Here is a 9,290-nt window from a genome sequence, read left to right as displayed (position 1 = left end):
AGACTTTATAATAAATTTTTTTATTTAAATAAAGAAAAAGGACTAAAATAATGACCTTAAGAAACAAGAAACTACTTGGAGACCTAACTCATTAATTGGACCATTGACCATAAAATAAATCCAAGTCAACATTTTGATTTGTACATAAAAATAATCATTAATGAATTTTCTTAATTTGACGAAAAAAAAATATTTTTCTATTTGTTGTCCTCTTTGACACGATTATTATGTGATTTCTTATTAAGTACACCTTTTTCCTTAATTGCCTATTTTTCTTTTTTATAATTATCTTAATTATTTATTTATTTTGGTAAATTAAAAAAATTATTATTTTTCTACCTATTATATTCTCAATTTTTAAAAAATAAAACTTTCCAAAAACTTAAGTTTTAAATTCATTCACTTCATAATTAATAGGTGTAAAATAATAAATTTACTATATCAATTATTATTTTTTTAATAGGTGTGTCAATTCAAAAGTGAACAGGTAATTAGTGATACAAGTAGTATCTATATTAGAATTTGATCAATTTAAATTTGTATGGTATACAATCCTATTTGAAAGATAGTGTTTCGTGTTAAATTGTTTTTCATATTGAGCAACTACATCCACAAGTATTTTCAAAAACGTCTTTGGAGCGAGTCCCAGGGCGAGTTTTGGGGCGGAGCATACCTAAAATGCTTGGGGCGTAAATTAAAAACGTAGATCCATAAGGCGTAAGTCCTGAATATAAAAACACTATGCCCAGGCGTTTTTAATGTATTTTTAATTTTTTTCCCTTTAAATCATTTTTTTATTATTATTGTAATGATATTTCTCAAATAATATGATAATCTTTTTTTTTCTTCATTATTGAATATTAACACTATCTCATATAAAAATCACAATTTATTGAAAAGTTTACTTTTGCTTATTTTATTAGTAATAAAACTATAAAATTGAATATACATGCTACTACACCCTGTAGATCCATTAGACTTACGCCCCATGTCTCGAGGTATACGCCTCGCCTCACGCCCCCGCCTTTTAAAAACTGACATCCACTAATCATATTGTCTTTGACCGAATTCTATTTGGTACTTCCATCATTTTATTTTATGTATCTTATTTTAACTAGACACCGAACATAAAAAGAGTATTTATTTTTTGGACTTTATAATAAAAAAATTTAAATATATACTCTGAATTTGTAAAGTTACTATAACTTAAAAACACTTGAAATAAGCAAATCTAAATAATTTCTTATAAATTGGTAAATAAGTTTTATGAATTTTAATTTGTGCAAAATCAATCAAAATATCCTTTTGTTTTATTTCTTATATAAATCAAATAAAAAATCAAAATTAATGGATATTGCAAAAGAAAAATGTGTGAAATAATGGTTGGGTTATAAAGGTGATTAGACGTCATGCAAAAGTTTATAATTACAAATCAAGATGGTAATATATTAGATCACAAAAATTAATATTAAAAATATAATATTATTGTATGAAAACTAAAATTAATATAAAAAAAAAATCTAAAATGCATTTAAAAAAATCTCCCAATAAGTCAAAGTCAGACTACATTTTGAAAAATTGTATTGTGTTATACGAAATTATATTTTCTTTTAAAAATAATTTCAAACATTTATGATAAAATTTTGACTTTTTATAATGGAAAAGAAAATACTTCAAATAAGGAAAAGAAATCAAGGCAAAACTCCATTTCATATATATCATATTATAAAAAGAAAATAATACTCTCTGATTTTTTTTGGATTATAAAATTCAAATAAAATTATCGTAAATATTTTATAAATCTTTTAAATAATTTTGAGTTGTCAATTATTATGACTCATAAATATATCTACTAATTCACAAATATATAAATTTCATTTAAAAAATTAAAAATTTATATCCAAATTTTCAATCAAATCTATACCATTTTATTTTTTCAAAAAATAAAAAATAAAAAATATCACATAATTTAGGTAATTGACATAAACCACAAAACCATGATAAATACATACAACAAAAAAGTTGTTCATGTTGATTTTGACCAATTTTTGGACACGCTTCTCTTCTTCCTCTCTAAAATCTCCTTTTTTTTTTTCCTTCATTCAAACAAAACACTTTGAATCTATGAAGACATCTTTGAAGAAATTGCGAGGATTAGCTACTCTTAGACATGAAAGGAAAGAACGAAGGCTTCGCCAACCTTCCGATGAGCTTGCTATGGCTGCTCAGGTTTTTTGTTGAATTTGTTCTTTGATTTTTTTAAATTTTTTTGATTGATTTGGTTGTGGGTGTGGAGTGATATGATAAAAGATGCAATTTTTTTATGAAGATGGAAAAAAAGGGATTAATTTAGACAACCCCAATTGGTTTTCTTGGGAAATGGTGTGGGTTTGGAGAGAAATGAATAGATATGGAGGATTTTAGAGGGGTGGGGTGGGAGGGGGTGGGGGAGGATTTTTAGGTTATGGGTTGTAAATCATACAGTTATTCTTTGAGTTTAGTGGGTTCTGAATATTTTAACACACATGAAGGGTTTGAGCCAAAGTTATTGGGTTCTGCTGAATCTGTATCTACTATTCTGGCTGTGATCCTGAGGTCTGTGCAGCTAGTTTGGGAGTGAGTTACAGTTGATTGATTGATTCATTGGTTGGTTGTTATAAAAATGTTAATTGATGATGTGCTTATGTACTTCAGTAATTCATGATTAGGATTCAGATTTATACTATATGGATACGTCTGTTCCAACACAAAGTGCATTCGTTCCGTTTGCCTAGGCCTTAGTGGAGAGGTGACGGTGGATTAGTCGAAGTGGGTTCAGGTTGGTCTAGACATGTCACCATTATTGAAAAGATGTCTGTCATGACTTTGCATCTCCGTAGTATTTTATGTGAACATGGTCTTTGTTAGAGGGTTTATGTTCTCTTCTAGGTAATATAAGACTGCTAATTTAATTAGAAATGTTCTCTTTTGATCGGATTAAACAAAATCAATCTTGAGCACTGGTATAGCGAAAAGTGTTTCCATGTTACTAATCTAGCTTAAAACAAGGTTTTCGTTGTATTAATGTAAGGGGTGTGAATTTGGGTATGTATAGAGACTATACTTGTGGTTAGCCCCCTAGAAACAGTGAATCGAGTTCATCAACATGCTGCAGCATTATTAACTGTTTTAGCTGAGATAAGGAAATGCTGTTTGTTGTAGACAATGCCGGGGATGTTAGTAAAAAATTTCATACTCTTACCACTTGGGGTCTCCTTCAAAATCCCAACTCTGGTTTGTCGGTGATTTGATTCAGGAATCAACAATGAATATAGGTTTTCCTAATTAGCTGTTCTAATCTTCACTTAATTTATATATACAATTATAGATGAGAGTTCCTTATAGGAACTCTTCACTTAATTTTTATATACAATTATAGATGAGAGTTCCTTATAGAAACTCTTCACTTAATTTATCAATAGATGTATAGATGAGAGTTATCAGAAGTATTTTGTCAATTTTTCTGGTTAAAGTTTATTACAGCCTGGTCTTTGACAGTTGCTTTCACCTCTCCTAGGATATGCAAGAAATGAAAGATTGCTACGATAGGTTGCTTTCTGCAGCAGCTGCAACTGCAAATGGTGCTTATGGTAATTTACTGCCATTTACTTCACTGTACCTTCTGAACTGCATGTTTTCTTTTGAAGCTATTTTACAATATGATAGTATCTCTCTTTCATCTTCTAAGAGTAGCTTCAACTTGTAAATACTTTTACTGCTAGATGATTCCTTAAGGGCCACTCGGCACATTGTTTGGAAATTGCATAAATATTTGAGAATAATTCATGGGCTAGAAGCATACTTATATCTACCTACTTTTCACTTACTTAAATGCCCCAGATAATAATGCTTGTGAACTTAAAACACTCTAGCATAGACTATGTTCATTTTGCATCTGTAATAGGTTCGAGCATTAAGCTCCAGTGGGGCACATTGGTGACTTTGTGTTTCTTCTCAGCGCAAGAGTTATTGGTTAACAAGTTTACTTATCAAAACAAAAGAAATGTAGTTATTAGTTAACATAGGCCTTTAATGAATCAAATAGGGAAGCAAATTAGCTTCTAAAATTTGAAAACTTGAATGTTTAACGAGGTACTGCAAGGACATGCATGTCCTGAAAATTTATGAAATGACTTAAGCAGATGGAAGCGTAACTAAGTGCTGTTTTATCCATCAAACCAATCTACTTTCTGGTTTTTCTTGTTTGAACTTTCCAAAAATGGAATAGTTTGCTAATTTTACTTGGAAGCTTGAACTTATATTTTATTCTTTGAAGTGTCAAAAGAAATCCAAATAGTTTTAAGAAGCTCTGTTTCTGTGTACTTCAATCAATTATCACATTTACATTATATTGTGTCCTACAGGTTGACCAATAAACAATGACGTACTGGTTAAACACTGGTTAAACATGATATCCATATTTATTGTACCTTAGTATGCATGCAGATGTATTAATAGCAGGGATTATTCCTCAGCTTTCATCGTTGTTTCTTACTAGTTGAATTTGTACTTCTGGAGAACTTTTTGTGCAAGTTATATTTAATTGAGATAGTCTATTTTCAGAATTTTCTGAATCGTTGCGAGAAATGGGAGATTGTCTTCTTGAGAAAACGGCATTGAATGAGGACGAAGAAAGCGGTCAGTATGAAGCATTACTATGTTTAGTTGATTAATGATTCACCATGTTGAGTTTTTTTTTTCAACAAGTCCGATTTACTAAATATTTAAGTTGTAGGGAGGAGACACTTTTATTTAGTTGTTTTAGGGATACAATCACATGCGTTTTCTAATGCTTTTTCTTGAGCCAAGCATTTTGAAATTTCTCTGTATAATCTGAACCTAGAGTTATTGCCTGCTTCGAGATCATGTTTGAATTGCTTGAATTGCCTCACATAAAGCATGATCTATTGAACTGGGGCTTTTAGGGCTTTTATTTATTTATTAGATCTACAGCATTAATAAATACTTCCTCCGTTTAAAAAAGAATGACCTCATTTCCTTTTAAGTCTCTTTCAAGAATGACCTCTTTCCTTTTTTGGTAACATTTTAATTTCAGCTTTCCAAGTGGCATGTTTAAAGCCACAAGATTGAAGAACAATTTAGTACATTTGACATAATTTTAATTTAGGACCACAAGATTTGAAAGTCTTCTTTATTTTCTAAAACTTTGTGCCAAGTCAAACCAGGTTACTCTTTTTGAAACGGAGGCAGTACTTATCTAACAAAAGCAAAAGGATCCCAGAAGAAAAGATCTATGATGTCCGTCTTGTTGAAGGTTCTCATTGCATGATAGATCTTAAAGTTCCTCAATCGAAAGAAATGGATTATTCTAATAGTGGTTTCCTTTGTTCTTCAATCATAATTTGCACATCTTTGGATTGTTAAAACTCATTATATTTATTTTATATGACATTGCTAAGAGTTCAGCTACAATTTTCCTCATCTTTTTTTATTTTTCAATCTTGATTGTTAAAATTGGACTTGTTTCTATATGAACAGGTAAGGTGTTACTAATGCTAGGTAAACTGCAGTTTCAGCTTCAGAGACTTGTAGATAACTATGTGAGTGCTAACAGTTCAATGTGAATTATTTGCAAGTTCTTGAAAATACCCTGTTTTGATGAGTGTTTATGTTCTCTTTTCAGCGCTCTCATATTATTCAGACTATCTCTGTCCCCTCAGAATCCCTTATCAATGAACTGCGCGTAGTTGAGGTATGGGCCTACACCGACTGATGGTTTTCTTGGGGTAGAATAGGTAGGAGGAAGATGATTGCACTTCGGGAGATGTAATAGTGTAATAGATATAACTTGTATTTTGCTCGTCTTACTTCAAGTATCTCTTGATGGAAATTTTATTTCACTATATTAACACAATCACATTTTTTTTGAGGATAATTAATTAACACAATCAAATTTTGTGTTAAACTTTTGGCACTTATTAAGTCATCTACTTTGATTACGTGCTTACTGTAATATGAAGACCAACTAATCTGATATTTACTAAAATTGACAAGCCTAAATAGTTAGTCATTTTGTCGTTCCATTTCATGGTAGATAGTAACTACTGGGATTAGGCTTCCACTTAGAAACATAGTTTATGTGTTGTTTCTTTGCTTGCATTTTTTTTATGCTTAAGCATTTGACGTTTTCTTTCTTTTTTGTGAAGGAAATGAAGATGCAATGTGACGACAAGAGGTAAAACTAAATTACTTCTAATCATTTGTGTAGCTTTTCTCTATGTGAGTGTCCTCTCACTCTCTCTTCTTTGCCAGAGAAGTGTATGAGAAGATGATGCAAAAACACAGAGATAAAGGCAGGGTTAAAGGAAGTAAAGGAGAACATATTTCTTCTCATCAGCTGCAAGTAGCTTATGAAGACTATGACGAGGGGGCTAATGTTTTTGTATTCCGTATGAAGTCCCTCAGGCAAGGACAATCCCGCAACCTTTTAACTCAGGCATCTAGACACCATGCTGCTCAGGTTTTTTTTTCCGTTGATGTTAATAAAATCCATTGCGTTTCTTAGTGAACCGAAGTGTTTGCTACTACGCTTGCACTATGTTTAGGGTGGTTGATCATGAGATTTGGCTTGTTTTTGAAATCAGTTATCTTTCTTCAAGAAAGCCCTCAAGTCCCTTGAAGAGATTGAGCCACATGTCAAATTGGTGACGGAGCTGCATCATATTGATTACCACTTCCGTGGGCTAGAAGAAGATGATGGAGTTAATGCTGGCAATGACAATGAAAACAGTTCCGAGGATGACTCTGATGTTGGATCTGAATCGCTTGATGATGGTGAACTGAGCTTTGACTATGGACAGAATGACCAGGTTTATACATCAACCCATTCAATGGAGGTAAGCTTTTCTCCTTTTTTTCTTTCTTTCTGGGATTTATATGGAAATTCATGAATACTATCTGCTTAAATATTATCCTCATTTAGTAATTTGCCGTTCATTTGTTACTATAACTATACATTCACCGAGCAATATTTTCACTAATCAAGTGGTTGTTGACAACATGACATTTCTGTAGTTGGATAAGGTGGATGTTGCGGTTTCTGAAGTTGCTTCGAAGGGTGCATCAAAGGTATTATACATCATCTTCACTGACCTCCTTTAGCAGTTGAAAACCTTTCTTTGGAGCCCTACACTGTGTTCGTGAATTTAGTCTCTTTCATCTTTATCATAAAAATGAATTGAGGCTTTTATTTATTTTTTGATAGAAACAAAAATATGAATTCATTTTTTCTTAGTTTGATTTGTTATGGTTTCTCCTTTCATATGAGATTGCTGAAGATTAAAAAATATTTTCTTCTGTTGGATTGTATAGGAAAATCTCAGTAAGATTCATGGTGGGAACAGTTTTTCCTTCTTCAGGGATGTCAACATCACTAAATCAGCACCACTTCTGTCTGGGAGGAAACCAGATCCTGCTGAGGGTGCCGCACGAATGACTTCGTCACTCTCAAACAAGTTTCAACCATATGTTCTACCCACACCAGTGGAGGTGAAGATTCCAGAATCAGTGAAATCGCATAACATAGACCTTCAAACAAAGCGGACTAGCCAGACTAGTGGTGTAGTTCAGAAGTGGCATTCCTCCCCTTTGGATCAGTTCAAATATGAAAAGCTTATGGCAGGTGATAAGTTCCCTGGACCTATCACCGTGAATACACAATCAGTTCCCACAGAGAGCAAAAATAATGCAAGTACTGGTTGGTTGCCCCCTCCACTGTCAGAAGGCCTATCATCTGCACAACGTGATTTGTCCAATGCCAAAAAGGTCAAGAGACAAGCCTTTTCTGGTCCATTGACGGCAAAACCATGGCCAAAAAAGCCAATTGTTTCTTCTGGTAGTCCAATTGCCTCATCTGGATACCCTCTGCATTTTTCTCTGCCTTTCTTGCATACTTCAACGCCTGAACCTTCATCGACCCCTAAATTATCTTCACGTGCTTCTCTCATGTCATCACCTAAAATAAGTGAGCTACACGAACTACCTAGACCACCAGCTAAAATAACCACTACAAGACCCTTACGTCCAGTTACTCGTTCAGGACCTTTGGTCTCAAAAGTTCAGGATTTTTCTCCTACAAACAAAGCAGCAGTATCTTCAGCTGCTTCTACCCTACCTACACCTCCAGCTCTTCCTCGTAGTTACTCTATACCATCTCGGGGTCAGATAGAAACATCACTTCATGTTTCTAAGCCACTGGAAGATATGACTTCATCACCTCCTTTAACGCCTATAGCCTTGGTGAAGGACCGCCATACTTCCCCTGCTTCACAGCCTCCAAGCTAGCTAGTCAAATTGAAGGTGTAACAAAGAGAGCCACCAGGGATTTTTCTGGCTTCTCGAAGGAGCTTAATAATTCTTCTATCAGTGCAATTCAGTTAGGGTGAAAGGCAGCATTTTGCTAGGGTGTATCCTAAATCTACAGGTTAAGCCTTCTGTTGCTTCTGATATATGGTGACAATTTTGTTCTTACCGTTAAGTATGTCTGTTTGCTTCTCTGGCGAGATGCAGGCGTTCATCTTGTTACTATTCATAGCTTGTATGAGACCACAATAAGTGGCTTAGACAGCTGTTTTGAGATCTTTGTAAATATCTTACTAGTAGTAACCTATCAAGATGGAGAATAGGAAATTCTAGAGATAATATTTTTTCATTTGCTTCTTGGTAAGTTGTAACAGATGGATAGTTACAGTTTAATTGAAATATCCTAATAACGTTAGTGGGAGATTTGGAATATTTTAAAGTTCAAACTTTATTTTGGCTCAATGCAACACAAGTGAGCTCTGTTCAAGCATATTAGATTGATTTAATCTTTACTTCAGATAGAGGATGCAGATTATAGTTTAATTGACATATCCTAATAACTTTAGTGGGAGAATTGGAACATTTTAAAGTTCAAACTTTATTTTGGCTCAATGCAGCACAAGTGAGCTCTGTTCAAGCATATTAGATTGATAATCTTTATTTCAGATAGAAAATGCAGATTACAGTTTAATTGACATATCCTAATAACTTTAGTGGGAGAATAGGAACATTTTAAAGTTCAAACTTTATTTTGGCTCAATGCAACACAAGTGAGCTCTGTTCAAACATATTAGATTGATTTAATCTTACTTCAGATAGAGGATGTTGATTACAGTCTAATTGACATAACCTAATAATTTTAGTGGGAGAATTGGAATATTTAAAGTTCAAACTTTATTTTGGCTCAATGCAACGCAAGTGAGCTCTGT

The 9,290-nt window shown here is 33.0% G+C and overlaps 1 protein-coding gene across 2 annotated transcripts; it reads left to right on the top strand.

The window, feature by feature from the left end:
- The first annotated feature begins 1,725 nt into the window (after positions 1–1,725).
- LOC101265569 (uncharacterized protein At2g33490) lies at positions 1,726–8,793 on the top strand. 2 transcript variants are annotated; one of them, XM_004228388.5, is made up of 10 exons: positions 1,726–2,229; positions 3,557–3,629; positions 4,603–4,677; positions 5,539–5,600; positions 5,684–5,752; positions 6,207–6,235; positions 6,313–6,520; positions 6,645–6,896; positions 7,075–7,128; positions 7,372–8,793. In XM_004228388.5, exons 1-10 carry the CDS (start codon positions 2,029–2,031, stop codon positions 8,341–8,343), a joined length of 1,995 nt encoding a protein of 664 aa, XP_004228436.2. In that variant the 5' UTR covers positions 1,726–2,028; the 3' UTR covers positions 8,344–8,793. The 2 variants fall into 2 exon arrangements, with proteins under 2 accessions (XP_004228436.2, XP_019069656.1); XM_019214111.3 differs by having other exon boundaries at positions 2,022–2,229; positions 3,538–3,629.
- Positions 8,794–9,290: the final 497 nt, after the last annotated feature.

This window comes from Solanum lycopersicum, chromosome 1 (assembly GCF_036512215.1).
Source record: "Solanum lycopersicum chromosome 1, SLM_r2.1".
Classification (NCBI taxonomy): domain Eukaryota; kingdom Viridiplantae; phylum Streptophyta; class Magnoliopsida; order Solanales; family Solanaceae; genus Solanum; species Solanum lycopersicum.
Note: the sequence above shows the minus strand (reverse complement) of the source record. Positions and strands in the feature narration are given on the sequence as shown.

Excerpts from the sequence above, each read along its gene's own strand:
- LOC101265569 (XM_004228388.5), top strand. The coding sequence starts at position 2,029 with ATGTTGATTTTGACCAATTTTTGGACACGCTTCTCTTCTTCCTCTCTA. Across the intron at positions 2,230-3,556 it reads AGCTTGCTATGGCTGCTCAG|GATATGCAAGAAATGAAAGA; the intron begins GTTTTTTGTTGA and ends CACCTCTCCTAG. Across the intron at positions 5,601-5,683 it reads AGAGACTTGTAGATAACTAT|CGCTCTCATATTATTCAGAC; the intron begins GTGAGTGCTAAC and ends TTCTCTTTTCAG.